The sequence below is a fragment of the Carlito syrichta genome, unplaced genomic scaffold, assembly GCF_000164805.1.
Source record: "Carlito syrichta isolate Samal-C Ts95f unplaced genomic scaffold, Tarsius_syrichta-2.0.1 Scaffold303324, whole genome shotgun sequence".
NCBI lineage: Eukaryota > Metazoa > Chordata > Mammalia > Primates > Tarsiidae > Carlito > Carlito syrichta.
Genome location: NW_007247420.1, coordinates 525,461 through 546,297, shown reverse-complemented (window position 1 = coordinate 546,297; position 20,837 = coordinate 525,461). Strand labels below are relative to the sequence as shown.

The window sequence follows — 20,837 nt, the reverse complement described above, 5'->3', positions numbered from 1 at the left end:
TTTAAGAAACAAATTAAAGTGTTTCCTGGAGGTCTAAAGGCACCCTCGCAATTACTCCTGTTCTCTCAAGGCCTCCCTGCCCAAAAGAAAGTGGGGGAGAGAAGTGAGGAGTCCTGGGATCTATTTTCTCTAAGGAGGAGTCATACCTTTTACTTTCCCTACCACTTTCTACCTTTACTGTCTTTTTCTCTTCAGGGGAGGGTAAGACTGCCAGTAGACCCTGGGCTAGATGGAAGGGGCTGGACTGAGAAAGACAGGCACTCCCCAGACAGAGAAGCCTTTTCTAGCAGCACTCAAGGGTCTGGCTTCCTAAATGCAGCCAGAAGTCTCAGTGCAGTCTATTACATTACCTGATGAGAAGGAGGGAGGGCATAACTTCTCAACACATCTGGGTATAATTCCTAGCAGAATTGGTTCTTGCTTTTGGAGTACTTCCAGGGTTTGCCTCTTCCCCCACCTCAGAGCATTGTGCATTCAATGTTTTCACACCTATTCTGTCTCCTTCCTTTTTCTGAAACTGTGTTCTGTTCTCTTGGGGGAGTTTCCTCAACTCTTCACTCTCATCATGAGGTATGGTCATTGCTTTTTCCTTTCTCTCAACAGGGCACGCACATGACTCAAGCCAAACAACTCAAGAGAATCTCAGGAATTTTACAAAGAGAGTCAAGAGACTAGGACTCTTTCTTCTGGTAGCAAAATTGGGAAGATGTGAGTCCAGTACTGTTGTGACTGTGTCTCATGATACGTGAAAGATGGGGTTTGCAGTAAGAGGTAATTAACTCAGTCCTCAGAGAAAGACAGATAAGGGAAGGAGGAAGAAAGGAAGGACGGAGGGAGGGAGGGAAGAAAGGGGAGAAAAAGGGAGAAAGGAAGAAAGGGAGAGAGGAAGAGGGAGAGAGAGAAAGGAAGAAAGAAACCGGCTTAATGGTATTCTAGTCTATAGTTTTAATCTTCCTCTTCTTAAATTTTTGTTTTCTCATTCTGAAATATTATAATTCTATGACCTTCTCTAAAAATTTCCCTCCAATATTAGTTTTGAATTGATTTTTTGGTCATTTTCAACTAAAAGAATACTGAGCAATAGAACCAGACCCTCCTCCATACTCGCTCCGTCCGCTGGATTCTCTGCAGTTGTCTGGCTGCTCCACTGTCTAGAAGATCTTGAGCTTTCTGTGTCTCTAAAGTCCCAGGTTCTTAAAATAGTCCATTCCTCTTCCTTTGCTCAGATCAGTCTCTAATTCACCGTGGCAGAGGATGAGAGTCGGTTGTATGAGATCTTTTGGCTGTGGTGGTCTCCACTATCTTTGAAGCCAATTATTTAGGTCTTTTGACTTTTGATATTATTTTGCAATGGTGAAATGACAAGATATGTCACATTCATTAAAAGAGGTCACAGATTGAGTAGTTTAAAATAGGAGAGTATCTCTAATCAAAAGTCAAGGAAGATAATGTTGATAAAACAGTGTGAAGTCATCTGTCTCCTGGATTTGCTGGCTTTTCTGCCTAAAACCTGAGTCATAATTAAAGATGGGCTTGGTTTACCCAGTAAAGAATTTGCAGCACCCAAGGTGTGCCAGGCACTGTGCGAGGCTCAGGGACTCTGTGGATCATTCAGAGAGAATCTTATTACACCACATTTGATTGTCGGCACAGTAGCTATTACAGTGTGTTGTCATTTTCCTAGGAAAGACCTCTCCTTAAAATGCCCTCTAACATTTACCGCTAAAGGCCACGCACAGACTCCGTATCAAGTTATGAATTTGACATCCACCAGTGCTCGGAAAAGGCAGGGCTTGTGACTTTTCTTTGCAACCTGAACTTCTCACAGCAACCAGCCGAATCAGAATGAGGTCTGAGGGGCTGCTGAACCTCTGCCAAATGACACTCCACTTTCCTGACAAAACAGCATCCTCCTGCTGTTCTTTCTCCTGACAGGTATCTATTTTGAACTCCTTCTAGAGAATGCAGTGACAGTTCCCATCCTTGATCTTTTGGCTTAGCTCCCAGGGAGACCTCCTCATGTTATGTTTTATTCATGGTGTTTCCCAGGCTGGCTTCTCCATTGTAAAAATTGGTGGTGGGGAATGGGGGCTGTAAATGAGCCTGAAATAAAATTTGAGTGTTGTAATAAAACCATCTCTTTGTGAGCTGAAAGCCTGCAACCAGAGTCTGAGATTCTGGGGAAAGACCGTGCTTTGAGGATTTTAAAGGGAAAGCCTCCACAGAGGGAAACAACAGCAAAAAAAAAAAAAAAAAAAAAAAAAAAAAAAAATGACAGTTCTTCATATTGTGTTGGAATAAAAGAAGTAGGTCAAAAAAGCCAAAATAACCTTTTCTGGGAACACGACAAGTTTCAGTCATCTGAGAGCGTGACAAATAAAGATGGTGCCGTGGATAAAAACAGTAGACTAATTGATATGTGGGTCTAAAACTGGGAAAGCCACGAAGAATATGTGGAGTAAACATTGAATCTGTTTCTTCCTTAGAAAAAAATGTTTTTGCCATCAATTTCATCATTGCTTTTCCTGTAAAAATTATACATATTTTGACTTCACTAGTTATGTATTGGTAAAAGAAGTATAACACATATCTCATTCATCTGCCCCAACTACCCAAAGCGAAACCAACGGCCAAATATTACAAGGAATGGAGGACATAGTGCTATATTATATCCAATTTACATGTGCACCTATGTATACCTTGAGAATTATGGTCTTCTCCTGGCGGGTGATGTTAACACTGTGTGGTTGTCCATTGGCCATGTTCCTGTGGTCGACGTCAATATTGTATGGTTCTCGGGTGCCACCCAAGTTGTACCGAATCTGTAAGCTTCCTATGTAAGGGGAAAAAAAAGTCTGCTCAGCAATTTCTTGGCTCTCAGTTTCATTTTAAGGTCCCTTCCCCTCACCCCACCTCTAGTACACTCTGTTTTCTCCCTTGATGCACTATCATTCCAGTTTCACTGTCTCAGAGGTTTACTGACACATATAGTCAACAGCATCAGGCTTACACATATTTACTACCTACCCCTGTCAACAATGTGCCTTGGTGACCTTTATCTCAAAGCTGAAGCAGCAAAAGGTATAATTCCCACAAGTTGGGATTATGCCTGGAAACAAAGAGTAAGAATGTATACAAGGCAAGACTGGCCCCAAGAAGTACCATGTGAAATAAAAAAATAAATGTAGAGTGCAGGGATGGTCTCACTCCATCAGCAAAGTCTGACATCAGGCATATAAAAGAACCATGAGCAAACTATTAAAAAAAAAACATACATTTTGAAGATAAGATTTTGGAATGCCTCACTGAGATTAGAGATGAACCAAGTGCAAATTAAAGAAAAAGGTCACTTTCCTGTGTCCCCCAAGTCCTCTTTTTCCCTCCAGTGATAGTTAACTTTGCCTCAACAAAGTATTCTTTTCTCCTCCTTGCTTCTTCCCAACAATGACAAATAATATTCAGAAGACTGATATGACATTCTACATCCTGCTTTTAGCTAATCTGCACAGCAAACATAACTTTTATTTCTTATTTATGATATCTAAAGACATTAATTTTTTATCTCATTTTTTTAACTCAAATTGGAATTTTCATGTTAATAGTCAGCTGAAATCCTATCATCCAAAGATAGCTATTCTAAACATCTTGGCAATGTTTCCTTCCAAACATTTCTCATATAAAAATATACATACTCGCATACATACTTATATACATAAAAATAAATGCTGCGCTTCCTTATTTAGGCATTCTAACATTATATAAAATATAGCACCATGTTCCTGGAGTTGAAGGAAACATTTTTTAGAATAGTGAAGAGTTAATTACACTTCCTATTTTTGTTTTCTGATTGAAATTCAACAAACCATCACTATTTCTGAGTTTCACCTTTGCATTTTAGCCTACCTTCCTTTGTCTGTAGCATTTTAACCAAATGCTGTTGGTTTTCATCTCCTAAATGTATCTGAATTTCCCCCCTCTTCTTCATCTCGGGAGCCATAGGGTATCTATCGATACCTCTCCTGGCTGGTAGAGTTCCTGGTTCATCCTCCTCCGGTACTTCCTCTGCATCCTCTTTTGCCTGGATCACTGAATCCTAATCAGCCTCTTCTTTACAAATGACTGCTCTTGACCTCATTTCACTCTCAAGTGAGTCCTCTCATCCTCTGCTCTTCCTCAATAAGAATCCCATGAAAAGAGATGAGCATGCTTGCTGCCTCCAACACCTTCCCTATTTTAGGGAAGTCTCACTTCTCACTTCTGTCTTCACTATTCCATGCGCACTGCTCTTGTTGGGCCCCATGACCCCTGGAGGTCTGGAAGCAACGATCAACCTCAGGCCTCATCTCCATTGGGCACAGTCTCTCCTTCTCCTGGGAACATGGTCAATGCTTGGCTTCCAGTGCATACCCTTTTGGCTGTTCTTCTTGATCTGTCTTCCCCTCTTGCAGTTCCCAAGGACCAGTCCTTAAACACCTTCTTTCCTGTGTTCATGCCTGCCTCCATGGTGATCCTAGCCAGTCTTAGGTGTGAATGTCCATTGGGCCCCAAATCTGTACACCAGTCAGATTTCTCTTCTGAACTCCAGACTCTTTCCATGAACTGTCTACTTGATATTTTCCCTTGGATGTCTTATTGACAACATCCACTATAACATATGCAACATTTAACATTGATTTTCTATCCCCAAAAGCATCCCATTGCAGCTTTCCACATCTGGTCTACTGTCACTTATCCTTCCAGTTATGCTTGTCAAAAACCTTGAGTCCTCTCTCCTGTACTGTGTGTATCACCTGTCAACAAATCTTCTTGGCTTGGTCTTCAAAATATATATTGGATCTTACCACTTCTCATCCCTTCTATTTCTACCTCCTGGACCAAGCCACCAGCATCTTTTGCCCGGGTTATTTTACTAGCCTCCATACAGACCTCTGTGCTTCTGTCCTTACCCCAACTTTCCCCCACTCCAATCTGACCCTCAGATGCCCAGTGTCCTCTCTGCACAGTAGCCAGAGTGATCTTCTGAGCAGAAGCCTTCTGTGATTTCCTGTCTCACTCAGAGTAAAGATCAAAGTTCGAAAGATCAAAGTAGAATTTACCTGCTTCTTTTCCTTGACCTGGCCTTCTCTCTGCCTGATATTTTCCCCGTAGCAGTTCTCAGCACATGACATACTATAGATTGTCTTATTTTGAGTATTGGGTGTCTTCTCCTGCTCAACTGTAAACTCCTTTTCACTTCCAGTGTCGAGAAGGGTGCCTGGTCTATAGTTGGAGTTTAATCAATATCTGTTGAATAAATGAATGAATGGCCTTTCTGCTTCTGTGCTTTCTTCTTCTTAATGTTTCAAAATCCATCACTGATGATTTCATTGGTTCATTTAAAGCCCTTCAAAGACTTTCACTGCTCACAAGATGAAGACGTACATGCCTAATAGATCTTACGCTGCCCTGTCTGACTTGAGTTCCACTCACCCTCTCACTTTTTACATCCGATCTACCTTGGACTTCTCTTACTCCCTAGAAAATACAATTCTCTTTTACCTCAGGACCTTTGGGCATGCTGCACCCTCTTCCTGAGCTTCTTGTCTCCACCCCTCAGTGTTTTACCATATTTTTTTCCTTTACTGTGAGAGCATTAAAAATAATCCACTGCTTGGAAGTGAAGAAGATAATGAGGTAGTTATTTGGCAACATGCAGAAAAAACAAGTTGACTGTCTTAAGTTTTTACTCTCTGTGGTATTTCTGATGCTCTCACATCATATCATCCTAGTCATTTAAAAAATATATACAGCTGTATTGATTCATATATTCTTTTCTTCAGAGCACATTTATTTAGATCCTGTGTGAGAGCACAGTTTTTTGCAAGGTCTGAAAGTGAGCTTTCTGTTTGGTTACAAGCGTGAAGCCCATATATAACATAGACAATCATCCCGATCTCCCCAGTGTGGGTCAGGCACTGTGTGCGGATCTGGGAATACAAAAGCAAGCTGAAGAGATCCCTGCCTCTGAGGGCTAGAGGTCAGAGGAACTGGTAACTGCAAAATGATGACCATTTTCCTCCCTGCTGTCTCTTTGACATTGGCTTCTATGTTTCTCAGTTCTATTAAAATCAATATTGTTCCAAAAAAATGTTCTTTTTTCTAGCTTTCTTGGGCTCTGTATATATGATTCAAAATTCCCATGACTGCTTCACTCAATGATAACAAAAATTATTTGCTTTGAGAAAAAAAGATGAGTTGAAACTTTACATTTATATATAGTGAATATCTGGAAACAATAATGGCAATATTCTTGAATAATCAAATTTAAATGATACATTTATTCCTTTCAGATAATAGCCGAAGAGGACCCCTAAGTGATGGAAGAGAGAATGTTAATATTAGCCCATTAAAATAAAATATTATTCAAATGGAGGGATGCTTTACTTCTTGTGTCTCATGTTCATCTCCCAAGTGAATTAAAGCAGTTATATGGGACTGCACTTTTATTTGTTGCAGCAAATAACATGCTTAACAGATTTATCCTCTCCTGGTCATCATCATTATCATCAGCAAACACTTACAGGGCACTTATTGTAGGCAGGAGATGTAGTGCTGGGAGCTTTTCATCTCTCTGGGAAGACAGGGCATATTTATAACAGAGACAGATAACAATACAGTACATTAAGTGCCAAACAAATGACATTGAAAATAAGTGTAATGGGAGTTTAAAGCAAGGAGAAGTCATTGAAAGGAGGTGGGACTTGATTTGGATCTAGAATGAAAGGCAGATATTAGACTAAAGAAGAAGATGAAGCATTTCCAGGTAAGGGTGCATTGTGGGCATGAGGTCAGGGACACAGATGTCCATTTTATCCAACGAATAATATGTCTCTTGAAAATGAGGAGTAGGGGGTGCTGGATATGTGACAAAATATAGATTAAAGCAGTGGGCTCTGGGAAATGATAACTGCAGACACATATATTGTCATTTGATTTTCACAATACTCCTATGAAGAAGACACTATTTTATGAATTAACAAACTGAGGCATGAAGCCACTGATAGCCCAAGCCAAGTGGCAAAAGACAAAGGAGAATTCAAACCCTTTGAATTCAAAGAGCAGTCTGGCTCTACTGTCAGCTCTGACCCACAAAGCTGGAGGGTTTTGATGGGAGGATTATGGGATTAAGGAATCTCTCCTGTTTTTGCCAGAGGTGGCATGATTGACTACTTAGTAAGGATATAAAATATCCCTATTAAGCCGAATCCTTATGCTATAGCTGGTATGTTCTCTCTGAAACTCATGTTGAAACTTAACCCACATTGTGACAGTATCGAGAGGTGAGAACCTGAAAGGTGATTGGATCATAAGGGATCTGCCCTCGTGAAGAGATTGGTTCATTCACAGATTAATGGGTTAAAGGAGTGATGGGTTATCATGAGAGTGGGATTGGATTGGAGGTTTCATAATTAGAAGAGAGATCTGAGCTGGTACACTGAGCCTTGCCATATGACGCCTGTGCTGCCTGGAACTGTGGAGCGTCCCCATCAGCAAGAAGACCCTCACCCACCAAATGCAGCCTTTTGACTTGGACTTTTCAGCTTCCATAATTGTAATAAATCTCCTTTCCTTATGCCCAGTTTCAGGTATTCTAAGCAATAGAAAATGGACTAAGGCACCCTATACAGGAAGACTACTCTGGTTGTGGTGGCAAAGGTCAAGGTGGGAGTGACTGGAAGTAGAGGGACAGATGGGAAGAGAACTTCCCAGCAGGCAAACAGAGGCACACTGCTGTCCCATGAATGGGTGATGGAGTGCCAGGAGAATGGTTTTCCTCAGACCTTGGCTGATCTGCAGGAGGTGAGGGCAGCTGGAGTCACTGGAGGGGCCTCTAAAACACAACCCCTTCCATTTATTCATGTGTCATTCAAATATCAATTTTCCATGGGTGACATGACATGAACAATACCAGCAGTGGGGAGGAAAAGGACATGATGAGGGTCAAATCCACAGGACTTGTTTGCCTGGATGACCCATAAGAGCAGGAAAGGATGAAGCATTGGTGAGTGACACCAAGCTTGGGGACTCAAGGGTCTGAGAGGCAGTGGTAGTGCTGTCAGAACAAGGGGGACACAGGGAAGGCTGGCTCTGTAAAACAGTGATAAGAGCTTTTAATACATGAAAATTGATAGATGCCAGGGCATTTAGTGAAGACTTCTTAGCTTTTTTTTTCTTGATATTTTGGCATAGACCTTATTGATGTTTTTTTTCCTGAATAAATTCTTCAACTTTTTTTCTAATTTTAAATTTCAATGAATAACAAAATGCAGTATTTGAAGTGTGAAAAGGATGACTTTTCACTAGTAGTTTGAGCATGGCCTTGTCACAATTAGAAATAAATCGTCTGTCTTTGCTTTCTAATGCATTCAGAGAGTTCCAGCGATGCCTCCTGGGGAGAGTGTGGCTGGTTGGGAGCTCTGAGTCTGAAACCAGACTCCTGGGCTTGGAACCTTCAGCTTCACCCACCACCCACCAAGTGTGCAAGTCATTCAGTGTCTCTGAATTGCAGTTTTGTCATCTTCAGAAAGGCAACAAGAATTGTATCTGCCTCATAGAGTTGTGTCTCATAGGAGTTAGTGCATGTGAAACACTTAGGAGAGTGTTGGGCAGAAACTTCATTTAGTGGTGTTCATTAATACAGAATCAGTTAATCAAAGCCCTTGCATGCAATGAAAGCCTGCATATACGCATGAGGGTACGCAACTGTCGGTGTAGCAGTGGGCATGTGAAGTACTGCATATAGCAGGGAACAAAATTTTAGTGTGGTAGTGACTTAAGCAGACAAGACAGCACCCACGGGGCATGTTCACCAAATTCTTAACAGTCTCTAGGTGAGAACTGTTCTCCTGGGGAGGGACCTGAGAAGAAATCAAAGGTTCTTATCTGCCCATTGGAAGATTAGTACAAGGGGGTGAAGAATATCAATGGATTAAATATGAATGGAACCTGATTCAAGAGAAATAAGCTGGTGATCTCCTGCAGAGCAGGGATAATATACATGTCTCATGTACACCATCCCTTCCTGACTTTACTTCCTGTTTTTTACTGATCAGAGCATTTGACAAGTCTAGAAGAGTATTATATTTCAGGAGAACATAATCATCCACAATCCAACCAAACTCTGTGTTTACACTTTTGCTTTTTATTTTCTATTCATATGTATACATAAAATAGAAAACAGAGCTAAGCTGATGTATATTATACATTCAAAGTTTGCATCATTTTTTTGGTTTATCATTATAATGCAAAAAATGTCCCTATGCCATCAATCACTCTTCATAAGTATTATTTTTAATAGATCCATAATATGCCATAAAGTGGTGGCTCCTTCTTTTGCTATTTTACTAAAGTTGAAGTTCTAGTTTCTTTCCGATTCTTATTTTCATAAATGACCCTATGATAAACATCTTCAAGCTGAATCTTTGATTTTTGGCATATTTCTTTAGGAATACTTTCTGAAAGGGAAAAATCCTAGGGAATGTAGGTTTTCCTCCATCTTTTTAACCAAATGCGTTGCATAGAGAGGGAGTTTAAGAATTCACTGTTTTAAAAAATGCAAGCTGAATTAAGTTCATAATAATAATTTTTGGAGCCCGTGGAAGAAAATCTTTTTCTTTAAGATGCAACGACACTGGAATAATCATTGAAGAGCACAAGAGACAGATGATGGGAGAGAGAGGCTCCATGTTTCCAGCTCAGACAGTCTCCATGAGAAGGAAGTGAGTTAGAGATGTTTGTTCCTACATGGACCTACAATATTTTATTCATAAAAACATGATCTTCTTCAGGTCCTAAGCATATGTGAACTCAAGTTTTCAGAGAGGACATGGACTTCTCAACATTTAGCATATTTGAACACTTCAGGGTTTCTTAGACTTCTCTTACATGTCCTCGCTGAAGGGTCACAAGCCCATTTGTATGTTTTCACCAAGATGCCTATTTTATACGCATTCAGATCATCTCTAGCTCAATGCATATTTGATAGTCAAGATGGTCCAGAATATTACAAGTAAAAATATACCCCTGCTTTAAGCAACTCTTATGCCAGGATCTATTTCATGAATGTAAAATTCTGAGGGGGCTTGAAAAAGAAAACATCTCTGATCTCCAATTTTTTTTTTTTGAGTTGGAGTCTCACTCGGTTGCCCAGACTGGAGTGTGGTGGCACACACTCATGATCACCCCAGTGTCGACCTGTTGGGCTCCAGCGATCCATCTGTCTCAGTTTTCCAAGTAGCTGGAATTATAGGTATGCACTACTATGCCTGGCTAATTTTTTATTTATTGTAGAGATGAGATCCTGCCAAGTTGCCCAGGTTGGTCTTGAACTCAAGGGCTCGGGCAATCCACTCACCTTGGCCTCCCAAAGTGCTGGGATTAAAGACTGAGCCACCGAGTCCAGCCCAATCTTCTATTTTTACTGAAAGTTCAAATGTTCTGTAAGAACCTTCTGATACACTATTATAAATCAGGCTAGCTCATTGATGTATATAAAATCAATTTTACTCATGCAAAACTCATCTCTATTTAGCACAGTCGTGAATGCATTTATTTAATAGGAACAAAATAATAATCATTATATATACAAAACTTTCTCCTACTCATGTAATATGGTTCTTGTAAATAACTCAACATTCCTTATCAGCATTATTACCATAACACATTACCATAAAGCACTCAACCGACAAGTTGTTTTTTTTAGATTTTCTTGCTGGGAAATGAGATTCAAAGAAGTTATGTGAATTACTCAATGTCTTGTGGGGAACAAGTCAAGAACAAACCAGAACTTGCTAGAATGTTCTGTCTGCCTAACATTAAATGGCACAGACTAGGCATTCTTGTCCTTACCGGTGGGTTTGACGAGAACTGCCAAGAAGTCTGTGGTGAGAGAGCTGACGTAGAGGAGAATGCAGGGTGCCTTGGTGGTGCTGAAGCTGAAACGAATCTCTTCTTGGGTCAGATCGGGAGGGATGTTCTGAAGGTCGGCAGAATTCTCTGTTCTGCTATTAGAGTCTTTGGCATTGATCCCTGGTGCCTGGAAGTTATACCGCAGCCACATCCCCTCTTCAAAAAATGCACCAACATCTGTGAAAAGGGAAACAGACAACTGAAAAACGAGAAGAGGCTTGATGCTGATACCAGCAACATTTTAGACTTGGGTAGACTGTTGATTTTATAATGGCCTCTACAGCAGTTCGCAGAAGGCAGACACTGGCTCCAGGAAGCAGGTCAAATTGAGTCCATGTCTATGCAGAAGGATGTAATTTCATGAGCACAATTACTCTATTAATAAAAAAGTATGCAACAGAATATTAAAATTTATAAAATCAAAAATATAATAACAAAACTTAAGAAACTTAAATCACACCAGAAAAAAAAGTCACGTACTAAGAAAAAAGAAAAATTCATGAACTCAGACCAAGTAACTAATTTTCAGGTTGAAGAGATGTGCTGGAAACAAACCCTGATATAAGGAGCTCACAGAAGCGTCCTCTTTGAGATTGAATTTGCTTTGGGCATTCACACAGAAAAACCCTCAATCAACCCTAAGTCCTCAGAGGTTTTGTGAATAGGGTTTAAAATCGCAAGACATGAAGTTAGAGAGAACTGGGTTCAAAATAGGCTCTGCCGTTAATGAGTCAGGTGGCCTTGGCAGAAGTCACTTAACCAACTTCTCTAGGCCTTAGAGTAAGTGGGAGCTAAGCTAAGGGTCTGTAAGGGCTCACAGAATAGTATAATGGGCACTGGGACTCAGAAAGGGGAACGAGGAAGTGGGGAGGGGTGAAAAAAATCACCTATCAGGTACAATGTGTCCAGGTGAGGGTGACAGGTACTTAAAGCCCAGACTTCTTCACTACTATACAATACATCCATGTAACCAAAAATTATTTGCACTTCTAAAGCCACTGAAATAAAATAAATAGTACTTATTATTATTATTATTATTATTAAGAGGGATATTCACCTTTCTTTCCTGCATTGGCCTTTTCCTAGAGTCTAAGCAGTACTAACTGATTTTAGTCTCTTCCTGGTCAGCAAGCTCCTGCTGTAGGCTCCACCACTGTTTGCTCACCAGTGCTTAAGTCTCCCAACTCACTGTGAAGGGTTGCGTCACCCTATGAAGATTCCTGTCATCTTCACAGTTTCTGTTTCATGGCCTTCTACAAACGCCTTTACGAAAGCATTTCTCATACTTCATCGCCCATGGAACTGTTATCCTCACAGCACTTGACATCCCACTAAATTAACACTGTGCAGAATACAGTTTGTGAAACACTGTTCTACATTATAATTAATAGGAGCGGACAAGTTTTAATAGGAATCTTGCATCTGGGAATTTTCACTTTTGTTCTTATTAAAGAGGTCAGCACAGAGCAGTGAAGTCAGGCGTCTGGGGCACTTCTTGGCCTTGCCAGTAGCCAGTCGTGTTCACTTGGGTCAATGACTTGAAACCCTCTCACTCTCAGTTTTCTTTAAAAAAATGGAGTCTCGCACGTGGTTATGAAGATGAAGTAATCCATGTATGAGGGGAGACTAAAACAACTCATAATTTATTTATAAAAAGTTGTGTATTTATTCTTGCATGTTTAAATGTCAGTCACCTTCAAAGTACTCTCCGTTTGAGGCAATACACCTATTGAAATACTTTTTCCACTGCTCAAAACAGTTTCTGAAATTGTCAATTCTGATGTCTTTTAGTGCTTCTACCATTTTTTGTTTGCCTCTTCCACATTGGCAAAACGCTTCCCTTGGAGGACTTTTTTTCATCTGGGGAAACAATAACAAAAAAAAGTCGCTCGGGGAGAGACTGAGTGAATAAGGAGGGTGGGACGTGGGGGTCATGCTGTTTTTGGTCAAAAACGGCTGAAATCTCAGTGCAGTGTGGGCAGCTATGCTGTTATGGTGGAAGAACTAGTTACCTGTCTGCCACAACTCGGGATGTTTCTTCTGCAAATCGTGATGCAACCTTCTCAAAACTTCTAGATAAAAACTTTGGTTGGCTATTTGATCCAGAGGAATAAATTCCGAGTATACTACAAGAGGCCTCTGCCTTCCAAAAGATAATTCCAGTTTTTTTGGGGGGGCTACCGCTCGTATAACACAGCCTAGTTCTTGGAGTATATAATTGCTAATAAAGATGAACTGTTATGATAAAGAAAAATTACTATTATCTGCTGATAGTAAGAGATGGCACCTCCTATCCCCACCTCATACCACCACACGTGTGAAAGTTGTCAGAATAAAAATGGAGTCACTAATATTTAAACAAGCCCTGACACGTTAAGCTTAGGAAGATCAGGAAGGGAGCATCCTCATGTATAAATGCCTGCTAACAAAAACCATTACAAAAGACTGCAAAATCTACAACCTTACACAAAGGCCCTTGTAATCTTACACAAAAAATGCTTCTGCAAGCACATCTGCCCACCAATTGCCTGTCCAATCTCAAGCTGGTGCCTTGTAGCCAAAGATAATTATTTCAAAACAACGATGTAATCTTCCTCATTTTTTTCTTTAAAAACCTTTGGTTGGCCTGGCATGGTGGCTCATGCCTGTATCCTCACACTTTGGGAGGTGGAGGTGGGAGGATTGCTTAAGGTTAGGAGTGTGAGACCAGCCAGGGTGACATAGTGAGAACTTTACCAAAAAAAATCAAAAAATTAGTTGAGCATCATGGCATGAGCCTGTAGTTCCAGTTACTCTGGAGGCTGATGTGGATGGATCACTTGAGCGCCAGAGGTCGAGGCAGCAGTGAGCCATGACTGTGCCACTGTATTACAGCCTGACTCAAAAAATAAAAATCAAAAATCAAACAAACAAACAAACAAACAAAACCTTTGTCTTCCTTTACTTTCCCAAATATGCTCATAGTTTACTAAGGCAAGCATATCCCCTTTGCAGTGCTTTATTCCCGAATAAATATCGTTTCTTTTAGAGATACTCTGTTTGTTACAGTTGACACATGCAACACTCTAGTCATTCACCATGGCACTGGTCCCGTCCATTGCTTCTCACTCACTGTCAAAAAAATTTGCGTTAACTATAGGTTCTCAACTATGGGCAGTACTATTTTCCTGCTGGCCTTTGTACCTGCGAAACTTTTGCAAGTTTATGCATATGGATGGGGGAGTATGGTTGGCAAAATGGTTGCTGGGCTTCAATGACATTCAGTGGGCAGGTCAAGTCAGGTGGACCCACTAGGACCCTGTCAATCAGGTGGGCCTCCAAGGCTGGCTCCCAACAGTCAAGGACATCTGCAAGTCCTGCAGTGAGTGGGGCAGCCTTATGCAGTTAAGAATTCTCCTGCTCCAAATGCCTAAAGCATCCTTCTTGGAAAACACAGGGTTGAAGAACTACTTAATCCATGCTTGTTGACCCATGATGAACTGCCGTGTGAAGATGAGCAAAAACCCAGTCACTGCCATGAGGAGCTTTCCTTCTAGCAGTGGGAGTAGGAGACATAGTGATGATTTCATTACAACAGGGTCAGTGTCGTGGTGGTTTCCTCAGCAGCCATGTGATCAGAACCCCATCTCACTGCCTGAATACCCTGAGTTCACTTTTGGTAAATGTTTCTTGAGCACCTGTGTGCTGGGCATCATGATGGGCACTGAAGTTACAGTTCTTCAGGAGTTTCCAATCTGGAAGAGGATTCAGTCAAACAGACTATTAGAATGCAGAGTGGTAAGTGTGGGGTCAGGTAGACACAGGGCACTCTCCAGGGGCACCCTTCCTGTCTTCAGAAGCCACAGAAGACTGAATGCCGGAAAAGCCAATCAGAGGCAGGTAGCCATGTAAGGGTGGAGGAGATGAAGACTGCCTTTCCAGCTGAGGAAACAGCATGCAAAAGCATTTGGCAGTGGTAGAGTCTGCAATCTGAGGCATCGTGCCACCTGGACAAAATTCAGGTGCTTTTGTTATAGTATCAGCTGTTCATTTGAGACTCGTGACATTCCTGCTACATTTCAGGCTGGGTGTTGAGGACCCAGTGAGCAAGACACAGGTGATTCTTGCCCTCAGTAGTTCAGAGTCTGGTGGGACAGATGGACACCCCAGGACAGGGCTCTGTAAATGTGGCTAGGGGAGGGAGAAGCAGTCAGGGAGAGAAGGTAGAGCAGGACACCTGGAGCAAACACTATATTATAGAGGAGTTCTACCAGAGAACATGAGGGTCATTCCCTGAGAACAGGCTTGTGCTACACAAGAGAGAAGAGGTACTGGGGCTTGGAGGGAGGAGGACTAGAGCTGGAGGCCACAGGATCCAAACACTAGACAGAAGTCTGGGCAGCAGAGGCTGAGCAAGAAGATAAAGCAACAGAGGCCCCCAAGATACCCGGGTGACAGGTGCTGTGTGCCACTGGGAGGACTCTAGGCTCCCATGTGTCAGGTTCTCTCCATTCCAGAACCTGAACCGAAGTCAGAGAGCATGCAGACCTGATATCATTTCTCAGACTACCTGCCTGGAAGCCTAACAAAATGCCAATTCCCAGTTGCAGTTCCTGAATTTAGCTCAGAGTTTCTGACTCAGGGGGGCTTGCGAATCAGCATTTTAAACAGGCTTCCAGGTGATATGACATGTGGAAATATGAGTTTGAGATCCTTGGAGTAGGAGTTGAGGCAGGATGGTGTACCTGATGGAGCAGGCAGCAGAGTGGACCCTGCCAGGGTGAGATATTTTGTGTTTCTCAGCTAAATTGGAGACAGTCATTTTGGGTAGATCTTGGAGGGAAATTTGGAAACCTAAAAATTTTAGATTAACAATCTAAAAATATGCCTCAGAGAACACTTTTGCTGTATTTTAGAGTCATCATTAACAAGCCTTGTGGGTGGGGAAGATGGCAGCTGAGCCAGATTATGCGAGTCCCTGGGTGAGTGAGGGAGTGTATGGAAAATTTTGTGTATGTGCTGGTGAGTGAGTGGGCTTGTGAGTGGTTGATTGAGTGAGGGCTAAGGAGCTAGTGGCCAGGGCTCTCCTGGTGCTGCAGCTGGTACCACAGTGTCTGGGCTTGGACCCTAGCGATTCCCGGGACGCAGAAGTTGAGCGCCATTTTCTCTTTCTTTTCTTTTCTTCTTCTTTTTTTTAAATCAACAAACCCTCCCTGGCAAGAAAATGCTGGGAGAGACTGTCTAAGTGGGGCTCCTGAGTGGGTGGCCAGCCCCCTGGTGCAACAGCAGGTGCTGCAGCTTCTCTACTTTGTCCCTGGCTCTCCCTGGGTCACAGAAGTGGAGTACCATTGTTTTTTGTTTTTTGCTTTTTTTTTTTTTGAGTTGGAGTCTCACTCTGTCTCCCAGACTGGAGTGTAGTGGCACGCTCCCAGCCACCGCAGCCTCAACCTGCTGGACTCCAGCTATCCTTCTGCCTCAGCCTTCCAGGTAGCTGGAACTACAGGTGTGCGCTACCATGCCTGGTTAATTTTTTGGTTTATTGTAGAGATGAGGTCTCATCATGTTGCCTAAGCTGGTCTCGAACCCGCAGGCTCAGGCAATCCACTCACCTTGTTTTTTTTTTTTTTTAACTGACAGAAGTTTTCCTTTGGAAAAGTGACAAAGAGACACTATTGCCCCAGGCACTCCCTCACCACTGAAGCAGGAGATAGACTGTCCCAGGCTTTGCCTCATCACTTCAGCACCTGGCAGGGCACTGGAAGGGGTTGTGGATGGAGTCCAGAGGCAAGTTCCCATGGAAGAGGACAAGAGAGGCACCCCACCACCATACTGAAGGCAGGGCAGGAAAGTGCTCCGACTTGCTCACCATGGACCAACAGATCTGATCTCTGTGACTGGTGGATCAACTACTCAGGGACTGATCGTGGCCCAAAGGGAATATCCTGAGAGCACAAACTGCAGAGGCACCCGAGTGCTGAGTTCCAGGTGCCCCACCCCCTACCCTGATCCAGCAGAGGGAAAAGGGTGTGACCAGAAAAGGAGGAAGAAGAACTCCAAAGAGATCAGTGGTGAGTTTGGGGCTGACCCAAGCCCCCTCCTTCCCAGCAATTCTCTGAACATCAGACCCACACTGCTGGGCCACGACTGAGAGGGACAAAACCAGGCAGACCCTGGACATCAGTCGCAATAGGAGAGCTCCATTTCAGGATAGGCTTAGCTGTGGCACCCCAATGAGAGTACATACCTGGGGAAGAGACAGTCCCGTACCTCCCCGCCAGAGATCTCCTTGACCATACGAGAGTAGGAGAGGAGGATTGCAGCCCTAGCCACCTCCACTGTCCCTCCTCCTTCCCTGCTTTGTTCCCTGAGGAGACAGTGAAAGAGGTGGCTCTGCAGGAGAGACCTGATTAGAGGAATAATTACAGAACCTACCACAAGAGGGCAGGTTTTTTGGGTTTGTTTGTCTGTTTTTTAAATTTTCAATTATTCTTTAATTTAAAAATTTTTTTGACTGTTTGCTTGTTCTTTCATCTATTTTAAAAATATTTTTCCTTTGTTGATGAATGTGTATGTGAGGATGTGATCTGCATCTCCCTCCCTCCAATTTTTTTTTCTTTTTCTGTTTCTTTCTTCTTTTATTTGTCGTTTTCTGTTTATCTTTTGACTTTGCTCTGGTTGTTGGTTTTTGTTTTTTTGTTCTTCTGGGCCTTTTTTATATTCAATTTTTATAGTTTAAGGGGTATGTCAATAGATGTGTGAGGGTTCGACCTGAATCCCTTTTTTTTTTTTTTTTTTTTGGCGTTTCTATTTTTCATCTATATTCACTTTGTGCTAGGCATAAGTGTGTGTGTGTAGTTTTCTTGGGGGGTCTTTTTGTTGCTGATTGTTTTGTTTCACTTTGTTGTTATCCCAGTTTGTATTTTCATGTGTATATGTGTTCAATTGCTTTTGTATTGGTTTCTGCTTTGCATGATCATGTAGAGTGGCAGTGGGGAGTAGGTCTCAGGGAACACATACCACAATAAGTGAACATTTTGATTTACAAGTAGTATCTGATTCCTAGTGCCCCATCCCCCACTTTATTTGAATTTCAAAAACTACAAGAGATAGCAAAGCTTCCCATCCACTATCCTATTTCAAAATAGAACAAATCCAGGGAAGAATAGAGGTCTGAGCAAACATCAGAAGGGAAAGCCTCTCCCACTGACACTGAATAACAGAAATAAAGAGAAAAACAAGAGATCTGTCACAAATGAGGAAAACCCAAAAGAAGACCTCAGGCAATTTCAAGAGTACCAAAGACAAAACTCCTGAAAAATCAGACTTTGATACCCAAACAATGGAAGTCACGAAAGACTGTCCCCAGAATATGACAGGAATTAGGGAATGGATGAAAAGAGTGAATAGGACTCAAGAAAGACAAGATGCAACACTGAAAGAACTTGTAACAGAGATTTTGGCAATGAGAAATTTCATCCAGGAAATAAATAACAAGATGACAAGCATGGAAAGCAGAATTAATCTAGCTGAAAAAGAATCTCAGAACATGAAGACCAGAACATGGAATTTAAAAACACAGAAAGAAGACTCAAAAAGAAAGAACAAAGCCTACAAGAGATGCACGGTTATATCAACAGGCTGAACCTATGCCTGATTGGTATCCCAGAATAAGAAAGGGAAATGGAGAAAAACTTGGAGCAAGTATTCCAGGAGGTAATCCAAGAAAACTTTCCTCATCTCACCAGAGAGGTGACCAGTCAAGCATAAGAGATACAGAGAACCCCCACAAGACATCAAATGAAAAGACCAACTCCTAGACACATAGCAATTTGTCTACACATAGTAGGCACAAAAGAAAAAATCCTAAAGGCAGCAAGAGAGAAAGACTACCTACCGGGGAAAACCAATCAGAATAGCAACAGATCTATCGACAGAAACACTACAAGAAGGGACTGGAGCCCTATATTCAAAGTCCTCAAAGATAAACAATTTCAGTGAAGAATTTCCTATCCAGCCAAACTCAACTTCATCAGTGATGGAGAATTAAAATCCTTCCCAGACATCTAATCCCTAAAAGAATATGCAGGTTACAGACCAGTTCTATAGGAGACACTTAAAAATGAATTAAGCACAGAAGAAAGAAGAAAAAATTGACCACACAGTTCCCAAGAGAAAAGCAGAGCATGGAATCAGCAGAGAATACAGCACAACAAGAAACTTGAAAACACATGCATACTTTAACCCCAAAGCCAAAAGAAAACAAGCAAAGAAAAAACTTTATAAGAACCTCATGACAGCAATAAACAATCACATTTCAATAATCAGCCTGAATGTGAATGGACAAAATCCACCACTGAAAAGAAAGAGAATGGTGGACTCTATTATTTATGATCCTATTATTTGCTGCATCCAGGAGACTCATCTCACTATAAGGGATGCACACAGACTCAAAGTTAAAGGACGGAAAACGACTTTCCAGGTAAATGGATCACAAAAGAAGGCAGGAGTTGCAATCTTAATATCAAACAAAACAACCTTTAAGCTATCAAAAACTTAAAAATTTGCAAAAGGAAACTACATAATGATAAAAAGTTCAATCCATCAATAAGAAATATCCATCCTAAACATATATGCACCCAACACAGGAGCACCAGCATTTATAAAGCAACTACTAAGTAAACTAAAAAACGATATTGACTCTAACACTATTATAGCAGGGGACTTGACTACCCCACTGACAGCTCTAGATAGATCATTGAGGCAAAAAATCAATAAGGATATCCAGAACTTAAACTTGACACTCAATCAAATGGACTTAATAGATACCTACAGATTATTCCACCCAATAACCACAGAATATACATTCTACTCATCACCACATGAAACATACTCCCAAGACTGATCATATCCTTGGCCATAAATTAAGCATAAACAAATTCCATAAGGTTGAAATCTTGCCATGTACATTCTCAGACCACAGTGGAATAGAAATAAGTATCAACACCAACATTTCCCCAAAGCCCACAAAGGCATGAACACTAAATAGCATGATGCTGAACAACTACTGAGTCAACACTGAGATCAATGCAGAAATTGAAAGATTCCTGGAAACAAATGAAAATGAAGAAACCTCTTACCAAAACCTCTGGGATGCCCTGAAAACAGTTCTTGGAGGGGAATTTATATCTCTATGAACACATATCAGGAAAATGAAAAGATCAGAAGTTGAGAACCTAACAAATCACCTAAGGAGGCTGGAAAGAGAAGACCACCAAAACCCCAACTTTAGCAGAAGAATCCAAATCCTAAAAATAAGAGCCCAAATATGGGACATGGAAGACAAAAATATCATAGAAAACATCCACAAAATAAAAAGCTGTTTCTTTGAAAGAATAAACAAGATTGATGGGCTCCTAACCAGAATGACGAAGAAAAAGCGAGAAAAAGCCCAAATAAACACAATCAGAAATACTAAAGATCAAATCACAACTGACCCCAAAGAAATACAAAAGATTATCAGAGATTACTATGTACACTTATATGGAAACAAACTTGATAACCTAAATGAAATGGAGAACTTTCTGACATCACACAACCTCCCCATGTTGAAACAAGAAGATATTGAGACACTAAATAGACCAATAACAACCCAGGAAATTGACTCTGTCATACAAAAACTACCTACCAAAAAAAGCCCTGGACCAGATGGCTTTCCAGCAGATTTCTACAAAACATACAAGGAGAAGCTGATACCAATCCTACTGAAAGTATTTCAGGCAATTGAGAAAGACAGAATTCTCCCCAAATCATTTTATGAAGCTAACATCACACTGATACCCAAATCAGGTAAAGATTCAACAAAAAAAGAGAACTACAGGCCAATATCCCTTATGAACATAGATGCAAAAATC

At 41.3% G+C, this 20,837-nt stretch overlaps 1 protein-coding gene across 1 annotated transcript in view; it reads right to left on the bottom strand.

Moving 5' to 3' along the window:
- Positions 1-20,837, bottom strand: part of LOC103260743 (contactin associated protein like 2) — a 528,300-nt gene that overhangs the window by 179,491 nt on the left and 327,972 nt on the right. The window contains exons 6-7 of the mRNA XM_008058392.2: positions 10,888-11,124; positions 2,700-2,833 (exon numbers count right to left, since the gene is read on the bottom strand). Of these exons, the coding sequence (XP_008056583.2) occupies positions 2,700-2,833; positions 10,888-11,124 (371 nt within the window). The remainder of the gene's footprint in view (positions 1-2,699; positions 2,834-10,887; positions 11,125-20,837) is intronic.